This window comes from Ranitomeya imitator, chromosome 6, assembly GCF_032444005.1.
Source record: "Ranitomeya imitator isolate aRanImi1 chromosome 6, aRanImi1.pri, whole genome shotgun sequence".
Lineage (NCBI taxonomy): Eukaryota > Metazoa > Chordata > Amphibia > Anura > Dendrobatidae > Ranitomeya > Ranitomeya imitator.
This window is the reverse complement of record NC_091287.1, coordinates 568,603,994-568,625,074: the sequence shown is the minus strand read 5'-3', so window position 1 is coordinate 568,625,074 and position 21,081 is coordinate 568,603,994. Positions and strand designations below refer to the sequence as shown.

Sequence of the window (21,081 nt, the reverse complement as noted above, 5' to 3'; positions counted from 1 at the left end):
CCTACCTCTCCTCCTGCTCCCTCTTTGACCGGTTACAATCTGGCTTCCGACCGCATCACTCAACTGAAACTGCCCTAACTAAAGTAACCAATGACCTACTAACTGCCAAGAGCAAGCAACACTACTCTGTCGTCCTCCTGGACCTGTCTTCTGCCTTCGACACTGTCGACCATTACCTCCTACTACAGATTCTCTCATCTCTTGGCATCACAGACTTGGCCCTATCCTGGATGTTGTCATATCTAACAGACAGAACATTCAGTGTCTCCCTCTCCCACACCACCTCCTCACCTCGCCCCTTGTCTGTCGGTGTTCCTCAAGGCTCTGTTCTAGGGTCCCTGCTCTTCTCCATCTACACCCACAGCCTGGGACAGCTCACAGAATCCCACGGTTTGCAGTATCATCTCTACGCCGATGACACGCAGATCTACCTATGTGGACCCAACCTCACGTCCTTACTGACCAAAATCCCACACTGTCTGTTATTTCAGCTTTCTTTTCTGCACACTTTCTAAAACTGAACATGGACAAAACAGAATTCGTCATCTTTCCCCCATCTCACTCTACCCCTCCACGAGACCTATCCATCAATGTCAATGGCTGTTCACTTTCCCAAGTCCCGCACGCTCGGTGCCTCGGGGTGATCATCGACACTGCCCTCTCTTTCAAGCTCCATATCCACGCCCCTGCCTCTTCCTGCCGACTCAAACTCAAAAATATTTCCCGGATCCGCGCATTCCTCAACAACGAAACCACAAAAAACGCTAGTGCATGCCCTTATCATCTCCTGCCGCGATTACTGCAACCTCCTACTCTCTGGCCTCTCCTCTAGAACTCTGGCACCACTCCGAACCATCCTACACTCCGCTGCCCCTCTAATCCACCTGTCTCCACGTCATTCCCCAGCCTCTCCTCTCTGCCAAGGCCTTCACTGGCTTCCTATTGTCCAGAGGCTCCAGTTCAAAACTCTAACTATGACATGCAAAGCCATCCACAACCTGTCTCCTCCATACATCTGTGACCTGGTCTCCCGGTACTTTCCTGCACGCAACCTCCGATCCTCACAAGATCTCCTTCTCTACTCCCCTCTTATCTCTTCTTCCCACAGCTGCATCCAAGACTTCTCCCGTGCTTACCCCATACTCTGGAACTCTCTACCCCAACACATCAGACTCTCGCCTACCATCGAAACCTTCAAAAAGAACCTGAAGACCCACCTTTTCCGACAAGCCTACAACCTGCAGTGATCCTTAGTCTGCTGAACCGTCACATGACCAGCTCTACCCTCTCCTAGAGTATCCTCACCCATCCCCTGTAGACAATGAGCCCTCGCGGGCAGGGTCCTCTCTCCTCCTGTATCCTCACCCATCCCCTGTAGACAATGAGCCCTCGCGGGCAGGGTCCTCTCTCCTCCTGTATCCTCACCCATCCCCTGTAGACAATGAGCCCTCGCGGGCAAGGTCCTCTCTCCTTCTGTACTTGTGTTTGCCTTGTATTGCTCATGTTTATTGTGATTGTCTATATTTGCCCCTTTCACGTGTAAAGCGCCATGGAATAAATGGTGCTATATAAATGTATAATAATAATAATAATGACAAGAAGAACAAATCACGCCAGATATGTCACTGGAAGCAAGGCTTACCAAGCTAAGACTTGCCTTGTGTGGACACATCATGCGAAGAGATCAATCACTAGAGAAGGACATCATGGTTGGAAGAATAGAAGGAACAAGGAGAAGAGGAAGACCAGCAACCCGATGACTTGAGAGAATCAAGATATTGCCAGAGAAGGCCCTGGTGGACCTACCTATGCTTGCACAAGATGGATCTTCCTACAAATTGTTCAGCCATCAAGATGCTATGACTCGATAGCAAGCTGGAGGCCTGTTATGAACAGGTGATTCAGAACCACAATGGACCTGGTGGTTACGAGCACAGAAAATGACCTGATAGTTGCTAATCACATAGGACGAGCTCTGAGACGTGGGAACTCTGCTGACCGCAATTCCTAATCCTATCATACCACACTAAAGGTAGCCATGGAGCGTTCCTGACCAGACCTAGATGCCTCGGGCACAGCCTGAGAAACTAGCTAGCCCTGAAGATAGAAAAATAAGCCTACCTTGCCTCAGAGAAATTCCCCAAAGGAAAAGGCAGCCCCCCACATATAATGACTGTGAGTTAAGATGAAAATACAAACACAGGGATGAAATAGATTTTAGCAAAGTGAGGCCCGACTTACTGAATAGACCGAGGATAGGAAAGATAGCTTTGCGGTCAGCACAAAAACCTACAAACAACCACGCAGAGGGGGCAAAAAGACCCTCCGCACCGACTAACGGTACGGAGGTGCTCCCTCTGCGTCTCAGAGCTTCTAGCAAGCAAGAAAGACCAATATAGCAAGCTGGACAGAAAAAATAGCAAACAAAAGTAACACAAGCAGAACTTAGCTTATGCAGGGCAGTCAGGCCACAAGAATGATCCAGGAGGAAGCAAGACCAATACTGGAACATTGACTGGAGGCCAGGAACAAAGAACTAGGTGGAGTTAAATAGAGCAGCACCTAACGACTTAACCTCGTCACCTGAGGAAGGAAACTCAGAAGCCGCAGCCCCACTCACATCCACCAGAGGAAGCTCATAGACAGAACCAGCCTAAGTACCACTCATGACCACAGGAGGGAGCTTGACCACAGAATTCACAACAGAGGCCGTTAAATAATAATAGTAATAATATTTACTATTTTAATACAAAATTCAGACCTGTTGGGGTGCAGACCAGGTCTCCATAAACCTCGACCTCGCACAGTGTCAGGTACTCGTAGCGTCCTGGGATCACCACGCTGATATACTGACCCTCCATCCCGTTACAGCAGAAGGACAAGGTGGCAGAGGTAACATTCGTGACTGTGCCGCACCTGGAAGAGAAAACCAGCAAAGCCTTGTGATGATCAACTGCAGGTTCCAAGGTTCCATTAGGTCAAATTTTAATATTAACCCCCTAAAAATGCCAATTACATTAACAAATGTAAAACACCCAATGCCCCAACATAGTGGACATATTACAAGAATACACACTCAGGAATGTGTACACATGTCCTGGAGGTGTCCCGCAGAAACACAAGATGAGACATTGTGGAGAAACAGAACATGGCAGATTCTGGAGAAATGTAAGATGAGAAATTGTAGGGAAACAAGTGATGACTTTCTGGAGAAACACAAAAAAAGAATGCAGAGGACACCTTGGAAATACACACAATGAGACTGTGTGGTTGTTTTATGTATGACAGTGGAAAAGTGAATTATTTGCACCTAAACACAACTTACACCGGGTTGTTGTTGTCGGGAGAATTCCCAATTCGGACCTCGGCTCCAAGCAGACGTCTCTCACAACAGTCCATCCTGTTCGTCAGGATGACATTTGATATCTTGTAGGTCTGCTTGAGGTCCAGCTTCCACCAAGGATCTTTTGCCAGGTTGGTGTGAGTACAGGAGCCGTTGTAGAAATTTGTGGTTTTACCACCATCTATGGCCTTCATGGCGTATCCCTTTATCTTATGCGGATAAACAGACACCTGAGAGGCTTCTCCATATTTTACTATATTGGAGCCTGAAGAAATAAAACCAGAAGAGCTTTCAGTTGAGTGAGGCATAAATATGAGGCGAAGAGGAAGACCAACCGAATGGCTTAATACACTCAAGATAACTTCGGAGATGGCCCTGGTGGACTAATCTAGGCTTGCACAAGATCGATCTTCCTACAGATTGTTCAGCCATCAAGATGCTGTGGCTCGAGAGCAAGCCAAAGGAAGGTAAATAATAACAGTATTATTAGTTACTGTTTTAATACAAAATTCAGACCTGTTGGAGTAGAGACCAGATCTCCATAAACCTCAACCTCACACACCGACAGGTTCTCTGAGCGTCCGGGGATCACCACACTGACGAACCAGCCTTCCATCCCATTACAGCAGAAGGACAAGGTGGCAGAGGTAATATTTGTGACTCTGCCGCACCTGGAGGAGAAAACCAGCAAAAGATTGTGATAATTAACTGTACTTTCCATCACATTTATCACGCTTAGTTCAAGTAGTTAAATAAAACCAGAAAAATGGCAAATTCCACAAACAAAAGTGGTGAGCACCTACTACAGCAGCTCACACCAACTCATTAGATCATGGTGAAGTAAATGATATCACATTTGTCAGGGTTAACAAAAATTACTCATCACAACCTGGAGGCACGAACCAGCTGTTTCACATAACAGCGCGATGCAGCTCAGGTGGCTACCTACGAAAAACCGATATGTAGGCCTATGTTACCATCAGAGATAAGAGAGGTGTATAGAAGGAGATCTTGTGAGGATGGGAAATTGTACGTAGCGGAAGACGAGGTCACAGATGTATGGAGGAGACAGGTTGTGGATGGCTTTGTATGTCATGGTTATGGTTTTGAACTGGAGTCTCTGGGTAATGGGGAGCCAGTGCAGGGATTGACAGAGAGTAAAGACTGGGTAACAGCGGGAGGAAAGGTGGATTAGTCGGGCAGCAGACTTTAGGATAGCTTGTAGAGTGCGAGACTGTTAGAAGGGAGGCCACAAACAGGATGTTGCAGTAGTAGAGGCGGGAGATGATGAGGGCATGATCTAGAGGTTTAGCATATTCTTAACTAAAGAATGTACGGATCTAGGCAACATTTTTGAGTTGTAGATGGCAGGAAGTGGAAAGGGCATGGATATATGTTTTGAATGAGAAATGAGAATGAGTCCAGTGAGTTTGCAGGACACCCTCATCTACGCATTGTAGATGAGGGCCAGAAAGAGCAAGTGCTCCAGTGGATGGCAAGCGCTGCATCAAGTGGCCTCTTTTCCTCCACCGTGCCTCTCCTCCTCTTCCTTCACATCACACACAGTACAGTCCTCAGAGATGGCATCCCAATTACCCTTGACTCCCCATGAAGTGAAGGCCGGGGAACTACCAGTGTGCAGGGAGACTATCATACACAAGATGAGGTGCAAACAGCAAAGGGTAAATTTATTGGAAGGCAAAGAATGAAGTAGATGAGGAAGGTGCAAACAGGGGTATGCAATGGCAAAAGATCATTTACAAGAGTTGCATTGTTTAGCTGGGCCGTCAAATAGCACAGTGCTCCAACTATTACAGAATCAATATGCGTCACACAAGCAAATGCAAACAATAAGCAAAGAATGATGCTACTCTATGTATAACCTCCCTGGCCATTACTAAGCAGGCCTCACGGCTGCTGTGTTCTGTCTGTTGAAGCCTACACTGGGTCCTGACATGTGCATAAAACAGGAACAAACTCACGGTGATGTTGGGGACTCAGATCCAGTCCCGGGGGGCCCCCAACAGTCCAGTACGGTGGTGCGTATGGCTCTCTGCCAGCTCCGTGAAACATGGTCTTCTCCTTGCTTTTGGATCCAGGAGGTGCTCCTGGAAACTATAAATTCCTTTCTCTGTATCTTCGTGGCTTCTCGAACTAGCACAGGACAGCCACCCTTGCTGCATCCGAAGTCTGTACAATTTCACGAGTCCTCTCTGTCCCAGGCTGTGGGTCCTCTTTTGCAGCTATCAGCACAAAGTTCTCTGGCTCTGCAGCAGTTTCAGCTCACACACACTCTGTCCAGGCTCAACCCCTCCTCTTAGCACAGTCCAGTTCATTCACACAGTCTATTGCAGGGGGGAGCAGAACATTCCATCACAGCAGACAAGGGGGTACTGTCTCTTAAATTGGCAGCATGTTCCTTACTGTCCATAACGGCACCACCCCCTACACCCCTGTGTCACAACTCTCCAACTACCTGACTGACTGTGGGGAACCACAGATGGGCCATTCTGCAGAGCTGTTCACACCATCTATTCCATGGGCATCTGAGGTTTGCCCCAAAGATTCACAGACTCAAGAGGAGAAAAGCATCTGCATTGATGGCCAAAATTTTTTTCAGTTGGATTAGGAGCTGGATGAAGTAGAGTCCGAGCAGAATCCAGACCCTTGTCACCAGACATTAACCTTCAGGGGGAGGTGATCCTGATAAGACTCAGATAACTGAAGCGCAGGAGGACTGTACTGTACTTTCAGGGCAGAAAGCGGAGGATGACTCTTGGGGTGAGAAGTGGGAGAACATAGAGACTGATGATGATGTTGTAGATCCCACTTGTTGTGAACCCAGAGGCATGCAGCTGAGTAGCTCAACAGAGGAGGTGGAGAAGACAAGAAGGTTATGTTGTGGCTTTCTGTTCAGACACGGAGTGATGCAACCATGACACACACTGCATCCTCAGCCCCAACTCTAGCTGTGGCAAGTAGCAGTCGTGGGTCTGCAGTTCGCAGGGGCGGCAAGAGTTGCCTAGTTTGTGCCTTTTTGAGACCGCAAAGGATGACTCAACTCAGGTTATCTGCCAATTTTGAAAAATAAGACTCTGTAGGAGGCAAAAATTCCAATAATTTGACTACTATATGCGTTAACAAGCACATGTGCGATCAACATGCATAAGTCTATGAATCTTACTGCGCTAAAATGCGGCCTAGTGGGCCTCACCAACTACCAGCTGCCCCATCAACCGCATCTGCTGCTTCTTCCTCCTCCATCAACATGTCTCCGGCCACAGAGCCTCCACTTGCTTAGCCACTACAGTTGGGGTTAGTGAGAGCCCACCAGCAGTTGCGGAAGTGGACGTGCCTCCTGTTTTCTAATGATCTCATACACCAAGCATATCACATATTTCTCAATCCACGATAACATCTCCGCCTGCACCTCATTCACACTCCAGCAGTTTGTCGTGTTCACCCTACTTTACTCTCTTCCAGCACAGCAGCCAGACCTCAGTTTCGCAGTTGTGGTCACATAAAAGATTGTTTCCTCCTACATATGTCAAAGCTAAGAGCTTGCATTTCACCAACTCCAATCTGTTGTCCAAGGAAATGCTGCATTTCCGCCTGATGTATACAGATGCTTTCCAAAAGCTGATGGCAGTTGCAGTCCCCGAGTACTAGCTGCCCAATCGCCATTAGTTCTCTAAGAAAGCTGTGAATGTGTGACACTAGCATGTCACAGACAACATCACCAGTTCCTTGAAAAAATCTATGTCTACCAGGGTGCATTTTATCACTGACACCAGGAGGAGCAACATGGACAGGGGCATTACATCTCGGTGACTGCACTGGGTGACTCTGGTAGCTGTGGAGGCAGGTGTGGAAGTGGCTGCTCCACATGTCTTGGAATCCCCAAGGCTCGGTACCGTGTCCGGTGGTTGTTAAAGGGGTAGTCACGGTGGCAGTGACCCAGTCCATGGCTCTGGGCGTCCAAGTTAAAGGGAAAGTCTTTAAAGGGGTTGTTTTGAAAAGAATGTTCATGTTGCCACCTGTGGTATGCGATCAGGGGTGACCAATGCTGCTTAAAGGGGTCCACTGGGAATGTTGGCACTGCAGCAGGGATGGTATGGCTTCCCACAGGTGAAGCTTGATTCCCAGGGTGTAGTGGATAAAGATGACAGACGGTGTAGTGCCAGAAAGAATTAGAGGACACAAGGTTAATAATAATAATAATAATAATTTTTATTTATATAGCGCCAACATCTTCCGCAGCGCTTTACAAATTATAGAGGGGACTTGTACAGACAATAGACATTACAGCATAACAGAAATACAGTTCAAAACAGATACCAGGAGGAATGAGGGCCCTGCTCGCAAGCTTACAAACTATGGGGAGAAGGGGAGACACGAGAGGTGGATGGTGACAATTGCTTTAGTTATTCGGACCGGCCATAGTGTAAGGCTCGGGTGTTCATGTAAAGCTGCATGAACCAGTTAACTGCCTAAGTATGTAGCAGTACAGACACAGAGGGCTATTAACTGCATAAAGTGTATGAGAACATGATGCGAGGAACCTGATTGTTTTTTTTTTTTATATAAATAGGCCACACAGGGATCGTTAGGTTAATGCATTGAGGCGGTAGGCCAGTCTGAACAAATGAGTTTTTAGGGTACGCTTAAAACTGTGGGGATTGGGGATTAATCGTATTAACCTAGGTAGTGCATTCCAAAGAATCGGCGCAGCACGTGTAAAGTCTTGCAGTCTCTTTACCTTTCACTGGTGGTATACAGCCACAGTCCAGGGTACAGACAGGGCTGGCATTTGGCACAGGCAGACCAGGCAGACGCCTTGGGGCCCCCACCTAGAAAGGGGGCCCCCTGCCTGTGAAGCCCCTGTATGAAGTGCCCAGAGGGTCTACAGCAGTGAATAATGCTGTGCATTGCTTTGTTGTTCCGGAATGTCTCTCCCAAACCCCCCTTGAGACCCCCTCAGTGCTGTGATTTACTCATGTGGTCCGGAGCTCTGTGCTGTTTGCTGTAGGATCAGGTTTCACAGTCACATACAGCAGGGATCAGCATGGGCTCTGACCACAGTCACTAAATCACTGCTTTAATCTGACAGGGCGACCTGCTGTCACTAATGTCTGGGTGATACAAGGCAGGAATATTGTCTGCTGAATCAGGATATTTATTATATAGAGATAAATGAATTCCCACGTGAAACAATAAGGATAAACCATACACATATATAGTACAAGTGTGCATAGGAATCAGCATGTTTGGTGCATTTTTTTTTTGCAGCCAAAGCCTGCTCTCTTGGCAGTAAAAACACTGCTTTCAAAACACCCATTTTTTAGGGTATGTGCAGAGGATCCGGAAATGGCAGCCCTTTGGACGCAGCGGACATGTGCTCCATCCAAAGTGCCGCCATCTTTTGAACACAGGTGATTCCGCGTGTGTTCATTGATCTGTGCGGAATCCCTGCGTCCTATACATTGCAGGGGTGAGATTTCTCTTGCGGAGATTCGCGTCTACGCCATATAAATTGGCATGCTGAGGTCTGGAGAGACGCGCCGCATGTCCGTCTCTGCGGGTGAGGAGCCGGTGTCAGTGCACTCATAGTAGAGATGGAATTTCTTGGAGTCCCATGCACTATACTGTAACATGTGGCCGCTGCGGGTTGGATGCTATACAAGTACACAGCAGCCGACCCGCAGCGTTTACCGATTATGGGCACACACCCTTAGAGCTTTTGCTGTCTGTTTTTTACACTATGCATTTTGTCTACAGTACATGTTTAATAAAGTTAGTGTTATTCACAAAAAAACACAGCGAAAAACAACATTGCAACATTTGCAGGATTTTTTAAGCTTTTTCATTGCTTTCTATGGGTGAAAAAAATTGCTGAAAGAAGTGACACGCTGCAGATTTAAAAAACGCTTTAGTTGTGAAATTCAGTCGGGAGAAAATAAAAGGGTGCGCAGGAGATTTCTGAAAACCTCAGTTTTTGCTTGTGCTGTAAAATGCGGTAAACTTCTTATTTGCAGAAGAAAGAGATGCAAAAATTCTGCATATGAACATGGCGAAAAGCTGCTTTATAAAGTGCCAGCGAAACATAGGAGATTTCCGAAAGCAATGAAAGAATGAAAAAGCTGCAGCTATTGCAACGGCATTTTTCACTGCAATTTTTTAAGTGGTTTTGGTGAATTAAACTATTAGGTCTCGTTCACATCAGTATTTGTAATGCAGAAACAGCAGTGGAATGAGGCTATGTGCACACCTTGCGGAATCTGCTGCGGATTTTTCCATGCAAATTCCTAAAAATCTGCAGGTAAAACGCAGGGCGATTTACCGCGGATTTATCGTGGAATTACCGCGGTTTTTGTGCGGTTTTCAACAGCATTTTTACACCTGCGGATTCCTATTATGGAGCAGGTGTAAAACGCACAAAGAATTGACATGCTGCAGAAAATACAACGCAGCGTTTCCGCATGGAATGTGTACTGCGGATTTTGTTTTCCATACGTTTACATGGTGCTGTACAACGCATGGAAAACTGCTGCAGATCCACAGCTAAATCCGCAACGTGTTCACATAGCCTGAGAAACACGTCACCACTTCTGTAGTTCTCACCCTCCTGGTTTTGGCTTACATATGCTGATGTGAAATACTGACCAAACACTCAACATGTGAACGTGGCCTTCAACATACTGTAGACAAAACAAACATCCTCACTCCAAAAAAAAGCTGAAAAAAGTGTGAAGAACACCACAAAACAAGCTGAAAAACAGGTCAACATTTTTACTGCTAATAGTAAAGGTTTTGGCTACTGAAAAAAATGCTGCATGTGAACATAGTCTTAGTCTGAAACGCTATGTCTATCTGTTGTGTTACATAGGACTGCAGGTGACATCTACTACATTATCTGTTCTCAGAGAGTTATCACTGTTTTAGCTGAAGAGTTAAAAAAAATTAAGACGGTGTTGGGGGCAACTTTTTCTTGGGCCCCCAATCTTTTCTGACCCTAGCAACACCCCTGCGTACAGCTAATTGTGGCAGACCCGTTGGCCGATATAAGGCCCCTAAGTATGGGGGCCACAGTGCAATGTTATCATTTGGGGCCCTGTTGTGAATTCCGCTCTTGGGCTCCCTCCGGTGGTTGTAAGTGGCACTTGTGTGTGTTCTGCTCTTGGGTTCCCTCCGGTGGTTTTAAGTGGAATGGCTGCTCCTTGGATTTAGCTGTCTGCAGCTGCTTCCACTGATTGTCTTTCTGCTCGGCTATTTATGCCTGGCTCTTTCTTCAGCCAGTGCCACTTGTCAATGGTTCCTGGTTGGATTCACATCTCTCTTGGATTTCCCTGATATCCTGACCAGTTCTGCAAAGATAAGTCCTTGCTTTGCTCTTTTCTGTCCACATGTTGTGGACTTATTCGTTCTGTGCATTCTATGTTTTGTCCAGCTTGTCAGTATGGATTTTTTCAGTTAAGCTGGAAGCTCTGGGAAGCAGATTTACCCTCCACACCTTTAGTCAGGTGTGGAGACTTTTGTAAACTCTGTGTGGATTTTTGTAGTTTTTAATACTGACCGCACAGTATTCTATCCTGTCCTTTCTATCTAGCTAGACTGGCCTCCTGTGCTACATCCTGGTTTCATTCTGTGTATGTCTTTTCCCTCTCCCCTCACAGTCATTACTTGTGGGGGGCTATCTATCCTTTGGGGATTTTCTCTGAGGCAAGATAGTTTTCCTGTTTCTATCTTTAGGGGTAGTTAGTTCTCAGGCTGTGACGAGGTGCCTAGGGAGTGACAGGAGCATCCCACGGCTACTTCTAGTGTTGTGTTGCGCTTAGGGACTGCGGTCAGTACAGGTACCACCTCCTTCAGAGCTCGTCCCATGTTGCTCCTAAACCACCAGTTCATAACAGGGCCCCCACTTTAAATTTTTGCCTAGGGCCCCACTTTGTCTAAAACCAGCCCTGGGTACAGATCACAGGTGATGGTGAGTTCCTGACAGCATGGAAACTATTAGGAATCCAATTAGCCAGGTGGGATTGGGAGCCTTCCTTGCTGTGCTGTAGTGTGCGTCCCTTGCTGCTTGAGGATTCTCACAAGGTCCTCGCTCTCTCTCTCTCTGTCCTAGGACAGTCTGGGCTCTATATGCTGCTGTGCCTTTCGGGTGTAATTGTAGACAAGCTACTTTTAATCTCCTGTCCTTCATTTTCTGCTGTGGGGCATACAGTCCCACACAGCCTCAGACTCCTAGTGTCTGGTTCCTGCGCTTCAGCGTGGAGGGAGCCCAGTCGCAGCTCCCCTCCAGCTCCTCACTTTTCCTGTGCTCCTTCCTCCTTCACACTCTCTACAGACTAAACTACCTCCTCCAAGCCAGAACATATATAAGGAATTTCCCCTGAAATCGGGTCTAGAGCTCCTCCTTCTTGGCTGGAGTCAGAACATGTTGCATGTATGTGCTACCTGTCAAAGGGATCTTCCTCGCTTCCAGGCATGGCATCACCCTCCCCGAGAGGAAGGCAATACCACTGTTATACCCGAACTCCTGCAGTGCTACATCCCCCCCGTTAAATCCAGTACTCCCAGACTGGGAAAACACAAACAATAACAGGTTAGGAAGTGCAAACTTTTTTGAAATGCATTGCAACAGGCTAAATAAACTTTTTCATCTCTTTATCAGAGGTTTCTTTCCTTGAAAATTACAAAACATTATTTACAAAAGTACGAACATTTTAGCATCTTATACCAGGGTGTCCTTGTTCACAAACTGTAATGAAGCGGAGGACCCGATCTAAACCCTCATCGTAGGCGTTGGGTGGGCTGCAAGGCGTAAACATCCAGACCTTTCTTCAGCCACGCCAAACGGTTTTTGTTCTGGTCTTTTGAAACAAACTAGGTTCTGCTCACGCTGCCAGTGCGTGGTAAAATCTAGCAGTATAGCATAGTTCCCCCATGTAAACTGTGATTATTTAGTTAAAGCTTTCCAACACATATATGCAACAGAAGGGGAACTAGAATAACGGTATTAAATTTACACAAGACTGTCACCAGCTGCCTGCAGCGTTCCCACCGCCCCAACGCACGTTTTGTTAATTTTTCATAAGGAGGCGTCACTTCATCTAACTTTAATACCGCTAACTCTAGTTCCCCTTCTGTTGCATATATGTGTTGGAAAGCTTTAACCAAATAAAGAGAAGACAACAACTGTTGGCACAATTATTAGAAAATGGAAGAAACACAAGATAACTATCAATTAGTGATGAGTGAATAGTGAAATATTCGGATTCGGGAAAATCGGCACAAATAATTTCTAATATCCGTGTATTCGTACCGGATAACGAATCCAATGCAAGTCAATGGGAAAGCCGAATATTTTTCTGCTGGACCCAACACACAGGTCTGAGGGCCGGAGAAAAAGGCTGAAATGGATGGGAAAGAGACTATTGTCAGATTATTACGCTGGTTTTACGGATTTTTAAAAAGGCCTACTAAACCAAACCCCCCAAAAAAATTTTAAGGAGAGGAATGTTAAGAAACATTATTTCCTTCATAATTACATGTATGTAACGCAAAATAAAAATAATAAAAAAAAAATGATACCTCCCATTTAGCGTATGTTCACACGTAGCATTTTGGCTTTAGCGTTTCCATAGTGATGGCTCACACTCCTATATTCGGGAGGTCCCTCCCTCATGACAAACATCCAAATAGTGGAATACATATTCCCCATCCCTTTACAATGCCAGATAAACATGCCCATTTGAAATTTGGGCTTCACCCGCCACCACCACGTCGTCCACCGCCATATCATTATGTGGCGCTCGCTTCACATTTTCAGACGGCCAGTAGGTTCTGTGAAACCTGAGATTTGTAAGGTCCACGGTTCATTTTTGCCACCAGATCCCAGTGGAGCCGCTGTCATAGCGGGTGAAGCCGCTGTACGGTGAATATAATCCAGGAGTTGGGGAGAGAAATGGATTCTACCCGACACCAAACGCATTAGAATTACATTCTGAATCCAGTGTAACAAGCGAGGGCCGGTATTGTGCCCAGTCTGTCAGGCCGGAAACCCATGTCAGGAACACGTACAAGCCTCATTTTATTTGGAAGCAGCCTCTTCATGGGAAAGAGACAGGAGCGCCATTGACCAATCTGCACAAGACCGAGCACTTCTTCTGGAAACGACCCAACCAGGCAGAATGGATCTTTCATGGTTTTGAGCAACAATGAAGTAATTCCAGGATATGTCCCAGAGAGTGTCGAGGTCCGTGGAGTGTATTGTAACAGCGTGGCACGGGGTGGTAGTCATAGCCGAGTCCACTATGTCACAGTCAGTGAGCGCCCTGGCCCCCTGCACATGAAAAGACAGTTCTAGTCCCAGTCCCAGGTCACAGTGGGCTACCTCAGACATCTGACTCCTCTCCATGCTGGAAAGGATGCACCACACGTCACACGTTTAGGGCCCAACAGTGGCAACTTATACTTAATAAAGGTGATGAAGAGGTAAGCTATAGACTGGACCACGGTGAGTCATTGGACGTGGTATATCTCGATTTTTCCAAAGCGTTTGATACCATGCCGCACAAGAGGTTGGTACACAAAATGAGAATGCTTGGTCTGGGGGAAAATGTGTGTAAATGGGTTAGTAACTGGCTTAGTGATAGAAAGCAGAGGGTGGTTATAAATGGTATAGTCTCTAACTGGGTCGCTGTGACCAGTGGGGTACCGCAGGGGTCAGTATTGGGACCTGTTCTCTTCAACATATTCATTAATGATCTGGTAGAAGGTTTACACAGTAAAATATCGATATTTGCAGATGATACAAAACTATGTAAAGCAGTTAATACAAGAGAAGATAGTATTCTGCTACAGATGGATCTGGATAAGTTGGAAACTTGGGCTGAAAGGTGGCAGATGAGGTTTAACAATGATAAATGTAAGGTTATACACATGGGAAGAGGGAATCAATATCACCATTACACACTGAACGGGAAACCACTGGGTAAATCTGACAGGGAGAAGGACTTGGGGATCCTAGTTAATGATAAACTTACCTGGAGCAGCCAGTGCCAGGCAGCAGCTGCCAAGGCAAACAGGATCATGGGGTGCATTAAAAGAGGTCTGGATACACATGATGAGAGCATTATACTGCCTCTGTACAAATCCCTAGTTAGACCGCACATGGAGTACTGTGTCCAGTTTTGGGCACCGGTGCTCAGGAAGGATATAATGGAACTAGAGAGAGTACAAAGGAGGGCAACAAAATTAATAAAGGGGATGGGAGAACTACAATACCCAGATAGATTAGCGAAATTAGGATTATTTAGTCTAGAAAAAAGACGACTGAGGGGCGATCTAATAACCATGTATAAGTATATAAGGGGACAATACAAATATCTCGCTGAGGATCTGTTTATACCAAGGAAGGTGACGGGCACAAGGGGGCATTCTTTGCGTCTGGAGGAGAGAAGGTTTTTCCACCAACATAGAAGAGGATTCTTTACTGTTAGGGCAGTGAGAATCTGGAATTGCTTGCCTGAGGAGGTGGTGATGGCGAACTCAGTCGAGGGGTTCAAGAGAGGCCTGGATGTCTTCCTGGAGCAGAACAATATTGTATCATACAATTATTAGGTTCTGTAGAAGGACGTAGATCTGGGGATTTATTATGATGGAATATAGGCTGAACTGGATGGACAAATGTCTTTTTTCGGCCTTACTAACTATGTTACTATGTAAGAGAAAGAGGTACAATTCCTAAGCTGTCCCTATGTCCAGCAACGACTGTAGCAGACCAGGCAATAAATCCCAGTAGGCTCTATGGAGCCAAAAGTCTTTAGTGGGGCACATATCCAGTCCCTGTGCCTGTTCATTGGCAACTTTTGTCCCCTGCAGGGGTATGGTACGCTCCCAACAGGGGAGCACAACCTGCCACAGGCCAGCCTGCCTGGGCACTGAGCTGAAGACAGGGACTTCCTGTCTGCTTTGAGGCTGCTGACCCAGCCTCTTTTTCTTAACCTCTAACTTATACATACATAACCTAGTAGAGTAATGAAACATTAAGACAACGACAAACACAGCACATACATAACAGCAATACACAAAGTCATACCCACCTGCCAGAGTACCGCATGGGGGACCACATCAGGGAAGGAGAGAGGGAGCAGCCAAGGGTCCCCATCACCTCCTTACACCATTACTCAGGTGACAGGCAGTGCTACAGAGCTCAGGTAAAGGCCTTAGTGCGGCAATGACCATGTTCCAATATGGGTGGCGGCCTGAATAGGTCTGTGGAGCGTATTAACCGAGACTCTTAGATGTGCCTAAAATGTACAGACACTGGCCAATACCCCACCACCATTTTTTATAAGGACCCAAATTTAGAAAATGTAAGGGAAGCGCCAGTTTGATATGAGATAGAAGTCTCATTTAGGAGCCTGGAAAAGTCAGCATCGGTCTTTGTCCAGCACCGGAAATTGTAAATTACTAACGAATATGTATGCCCTATCTAACAATTTGTGAGCAGACATGTATGCTGACAAGGGACAACTGAACGCTGCGCTGGGACAATGAACTGGACGTGGTTGCTGACTGTTGTGTCTGTGCATCTGCAGGTTGTGGGCAGGCGGCCTCAGCATCTCCTTCCTGGACAGCAGATTGGGAATGATGCAACACACGGGAATTGCCAGTGGTTTCACCGTCAGACACGGATTCTGTACCCAGACGTTCAGCCCACTTACTGGGGTGCTGCGTATATGAGCATTATAAGGCGTATGCTAACAGAGGTATTAAACCAATTTCCCTTTATAAAGGGATGTGTGGGTCAGATTTTACAACTAGCAGCATATACTGTATAGAGAGCATGTTTCATTACTCATACAACCCCTGGCAAAAATTATGGAATCACCGGCATTGGACGATGTTCATTCAGTTGTTTAATTTTGTAGAAGAAAAGCCGATCACAGACATGACACAAAACTAAAGTCATTTCAAATGGCAACTTTCTGGCTTTAAGAAACACTAAAAGAAATCCGGAACAAAATATGTGGTAGTCAGTAATGGTTACTTTTTTTTTTAACCAAGCATAGGGAAAAATTTATGGAATCACTCAATTCTGAGGAAAAAATTATGGAATCACCCTGTAAATTTTCATACTCAAAAATAACACCTGCATCAAATTAGATCTGCTCGTTAGTCTGCATCTAAAAACGAGTGATCACACCTTGGAGAGCTGCTGCACCAAGTGGACGGACATGAATCATGGCTCCAACAGGAGAGATGTCAATTGAAACAAAGGAGAGGATTATCAAACTCTTAAAAGAGGGTAAATCATCACGCAATGTTGCAAAAGATGTTGGTTGTTCACAGTCAGCTGTGTCTAAAATCTGGACCAAATACAAACAACATGGGAAGGTTGTTAAAGGCAAACATACTGGTAGACCAAGGAAGACATCAAAGCGTCAAGACTGGAAACTTAAAGCAATATGTCTCCAAAACAGGAAATTCACAACAAAACAAATGAGGAAAGAGTGGGTGGAAACTGGAGTCAACGTCTGTGACCGAACTGTAAGAAACCGCCTAAAGGAAATGGGATTTACATACAGAAAAGCTAAACGAAAGCCATCATTAACACCTAAACAGAAAAAAACAAGGTTACAATGGGCTAAGGAAAAGCAATCGTGGACTGTGGATGAAAGTCATATTCAGTGATGAATCACGAATCTGCATTGGGCAAGGTGATGATGATGGAACTTCTGTTTGGTGCCGTTCCAATGAGATTTATAAAGATGACTGCCTGAAGAGAACATGCAAATTTCCACAGTCATTGATGATATGGGGCTGCATGTCAGGTAAAGGCACTGGGGAGACGGCTGTCATTACATCTTCAATAAATGCACAAGTTTATGTTGATATTTTGGACACTTTTCTTATCCCATCAATTGAAAGGATGTTTGGGGATGATGAAATCATTTCTCAAGATGATAATGCATCCTGCCATAGAGCAAACACTGTGCAAACATTCCTGGAAAAAAGACACATAAGGTCAATGTCATGGGCTGCAAATAGTCCGGATCTCAATCCAATTGAGAATCTTTGGTGGAAGTTGAAGAAAATGGTCGATGACAAGAATCCAACCTGCAAAGCTGATCTGGGGACAGCAATCAGGGAAAGTTGGAGGCAGATTGATGAAGAGTCCTGTGTGACAATCATTAAGTCCAGGCCTCAGAGACGGCAAGCTGTTAGAAAAGCCAGAGGTGGTGCAACAAAATACTAGTGATGTGTTGGAGGATTTGTTTGTTTTTCATGATTCCATATTTTTTCCCCTTTGCGTGGTTAAAAAAAAGTAACCATTACTGACTACCACATTGTTTGTTCTTGATTTCTTTTAGTGTTTCGTAAAGCCAGAAAGTTGCCATTTTGAAATGACTTTAGTTTTGTGCCATGTCTGTGATCGGCTTTTTTTCTACAAAATTAAACAAAAGAATGAACATCCTCCAAGGCCGGTGATTCCATCATTTTTGCCAGGGCTTGTATTATTATTCTGTGTAAGGCTGAAACCTGAATAATTGTGTGGAGCATTTTAATGTATTGATGTTCCACAATGTCCAAGTGCAGACCCAAAAATCAACATCAGTCTCCCAGATACAAGCTGAAAGAGACCGTGAGAAGGGCAACACATTAAAGAAAAATATAGAGAGAGCACAATGTGCAAAGGTTTCCAAAAATTACCCAAGGTATCTGTATCATGCACGCTGAAAGAGACCATGACGGGGACCTCACAATACATTTTACAGTTATTAGAATAGGTAGAGATAGAGAGTACAAGGTTCATCATTGCACTATGTACAAAGGTTTCCAAAAACAAAGACATTACCCACGTGGGGTATACACAGGTGACCACTAAGTACTTGTTGCAGAAGCAGGAGGAGGAGGAGGAGGAGATGATTTCCTAAACAAAATGGTTTTGGATGGTGAAGGACGGACGTTAAGACAAATTACAAAAAAGAACATTTAGGCTGCACTTACATTACGTTGCTGTCATCCGTAGGGCTAACAAAGTCAGAGGAAATCCAACCCTTGTTCAATTGTAGAAGAGTCAGCCACTGACAGGCGTGTGCTCCTATCCATTATGATTTCACCTGCCGAACTAAAAACCCGCTCAGACAACACACTTGCGGCAGGGCATGGCAGCACCTCCAAGGCAGGGATGTGAAATGCATGATGTTCCCTTTTCTCCCCAACCCTTTTAAGAATGTAAATATGACTATTGTGTTCGTACACTGTGTTACTGCTGCACAAAAAGTGTATTATCACCGTGTACCAGAGTATTGCTACACCTCCTGTGTATTACTCCATGCATAATGTGTATGCCATATCTACACAGTTGTTAGGGAAAGTTTGTCCCCGGGCCCAGTTTAGTGTCAGGAGTGTAGTGTTCCTAAATGGCCCCTAGAGGTGTGCACTGTAGTATGTATTTAGAGTTGGAGGGGAACAGTGCAAAAGTTAGTGAGAGATTCCATCTTTTAGGCTACGTTCACATTTGCGTTGTTGTGTGTTGCGTCGGCGACACAATGCACAACGCATGCAAAACGCATGCAAAATGCATAGTTTTGTGACGCATGCGTCCATATTTGGCTTGCTTTTGGACGCAAAAAAAAATGCAACTTGCTGCGTCCTATGCGCCCGGACACTTGCGCCAAAAATGACGCATGCATCACAAAACGCAAGACAACGCATGTCCATGCGCCCCCATGTTAAATATAGGGGCGCATGACGCATGCGTCGCCGCGGCTGCGCCCGACGCAACGCTAATGTGTACGTAGTCTTGGTTAGTTGGAGTCAGGGCCTGAGCACCCATGCAGCTCACTGGGCTGCCCAGCCAGAAGTTGCTGTGCCCCGCAATGTTTAAGAAGGGGCCCAGCATAGAACGGTTACAAAGAAAGAATTTCTCTAGGAGGAAAAGAGAACAGAAGTGCTGCAGATGCAGCTGAAGGAAATCTGTCCCTATGGAGCAAGAAGACAGGTCAGCACGGTCACTACACACGAGATGTGGCAGATCTTTGCCTGGGCTGCAGTCCTTAGAACTGGGGCGAAATGGTATAGGCCAAAGCCTGGCTTATGTTGTCTTACACGTGCTTCTGTAAAGCGGGGGGACGGCACATCAGGAAAAATAGTGACGGCTGGGAATCGGGTACTGTGGGGCTGCCACCGTCAAAAGTTTTCAGAAAGACTCCGTTCCCACAAGTCGAAATGACAAAATTTCCAGTGCTAGCAATCTGGCAATGTGGGTGTTTTGCGTTTAGGCCTGTGGGTGGGTGGATAGTTCTGCTTCCTGTGAAACGTCTGGGGAAGGGACATTTGAACGTTGCAGTGGGACAACGAACTGGATGTGATTGCTGACTGTTGTGTCTGTGCAACCGCAGGTTGTGGGCAGGAGGCATCAGCGCCTGCTTCCTGGACAGCAGATTGGAAAGTCGGTAGCGCAGGGGAAGGGGCAGTGGTTTCACCTTCAGACAAAGATATTGTACCAAGGCATTCTGCTCACCTACTGGGGTGCTTGGCTGCCATGTGCTTCTGCATGCTAGTGGTGATCAGGTTGGCAGTGTTCTTGCCTCTTCTCAGCTTGGTATGGCAGATTCTACAAATCATAGTTGATTTGTTTGAAAGAATTTCAGAAAAAACTGCCATGCAGGGGAACAACGCACACTTGGCCTGTTATCTAGCCGAGTGGGGGGCTCAGTGGAACAGTTGACTAATTCTCCTTCTGGTCAAACCACTACCTCTTCTTGCCTGTTTTCATGCTACAGATCCACCCTTCTCTGTAAATCTGTTCTCGTTATGCTTGCCACCGTGCCAGGTTGGATCAGTGGCCTTATCATAAACCAAGACATCTTCCAATTCATCAATCTGATCCTCCTGAGTTGCGATTTTAGGCTGACCTGATGGCAACTGTGCCTCATGATTATCTTCCACCTCTTCAGGCATGGATAGACCTTCCCCAACGTGGCTTTCTCTTAGCCGTGGGTACTCAGATGTTTTGGCGTCACTGCACTCCACCTCCTCAAGCCCCTCTTTAATGGTGCACGTTGTCAGGCCTGAAGAATTACAGTTCCTCAGTGTGGCCAGCTTTGGTATACAGTGGGGCAAAAAAGTATTTAGTCAGTCAGCAATAGTGCAAGTTCCACCACTTAAAAAGATGAGAGGCGTCTGTAATTTACATCATAGGTAGACCTCAACTATGGGAGACAAACTGAGAAAAAAAAATCCAGAAAATCACATTGTCTGTTTTTTTAACAATTTATTTGCATATTATGGTGGAAAATAAGTATTTGGTCAGAAACAAACAATCAAGATTTCTGGCTCTCACAGACCTGTAACTTCTTCTTTAAGAGTCTCCTCTTTCCTCCACTCATTACCTGTAGTAATGGCACCTGTTTAAACTTGTTATCAGTATAAAAAGACACCTGTGCACACCCTCAAACAGTCTGACTCCAAACTCCACTATGGTGAAGACCAAAGAGCTGTCAAAGGACACCAGAAACAAAATTGTAGCCCTGCACCAGGCTGGGAAGACTGAATCTGCAATAGCCAACCAGCTTGGAGTGAAGAAATCAACAGTGGGAGCAATAATTAGAAAATGGAAGACATACAAGACCACTGATAATCTCCCTCGATCTGGGGCTCCACACAAAATCCCACCCCGTGGGGTCAGAATGATCACAAGAACGGTGAGCAAAAATCCCAGA

General features: G+C 45.8%; 1 protein-coding gene across 1 annotated transcript in view; it reads right to left on the bottom strand.

Moving 5' to 3' along the window:
- The window catches only part of LOC138643511 (uncharacterized), a 161,781-nt gene that overhangs the window by 128,296 nt on the left and 12,404 nt on the right, over window positions 1-21,081 (bottom strand). Inside the window, exons 3-5 of the mRNA XM_069732410.1 lie at window positions 3,860-4,014; window positions 3,326-3,608; window positions 2,762-2,916 (exon numbers count right to left, since the gene is read on the bottom strand). Coding sequence (XP_069588511.1) covers window positions 2,762-2,916; window positions 3,326-3,608; window positions 3,860-4,014 — 593 coding nt within the window. The remainder of the gene's footprint in view (window positions 1-2,761; window positions 2,917-3,325; window positions 3,609-3,859; window positions 4,015-21,081) is intronic.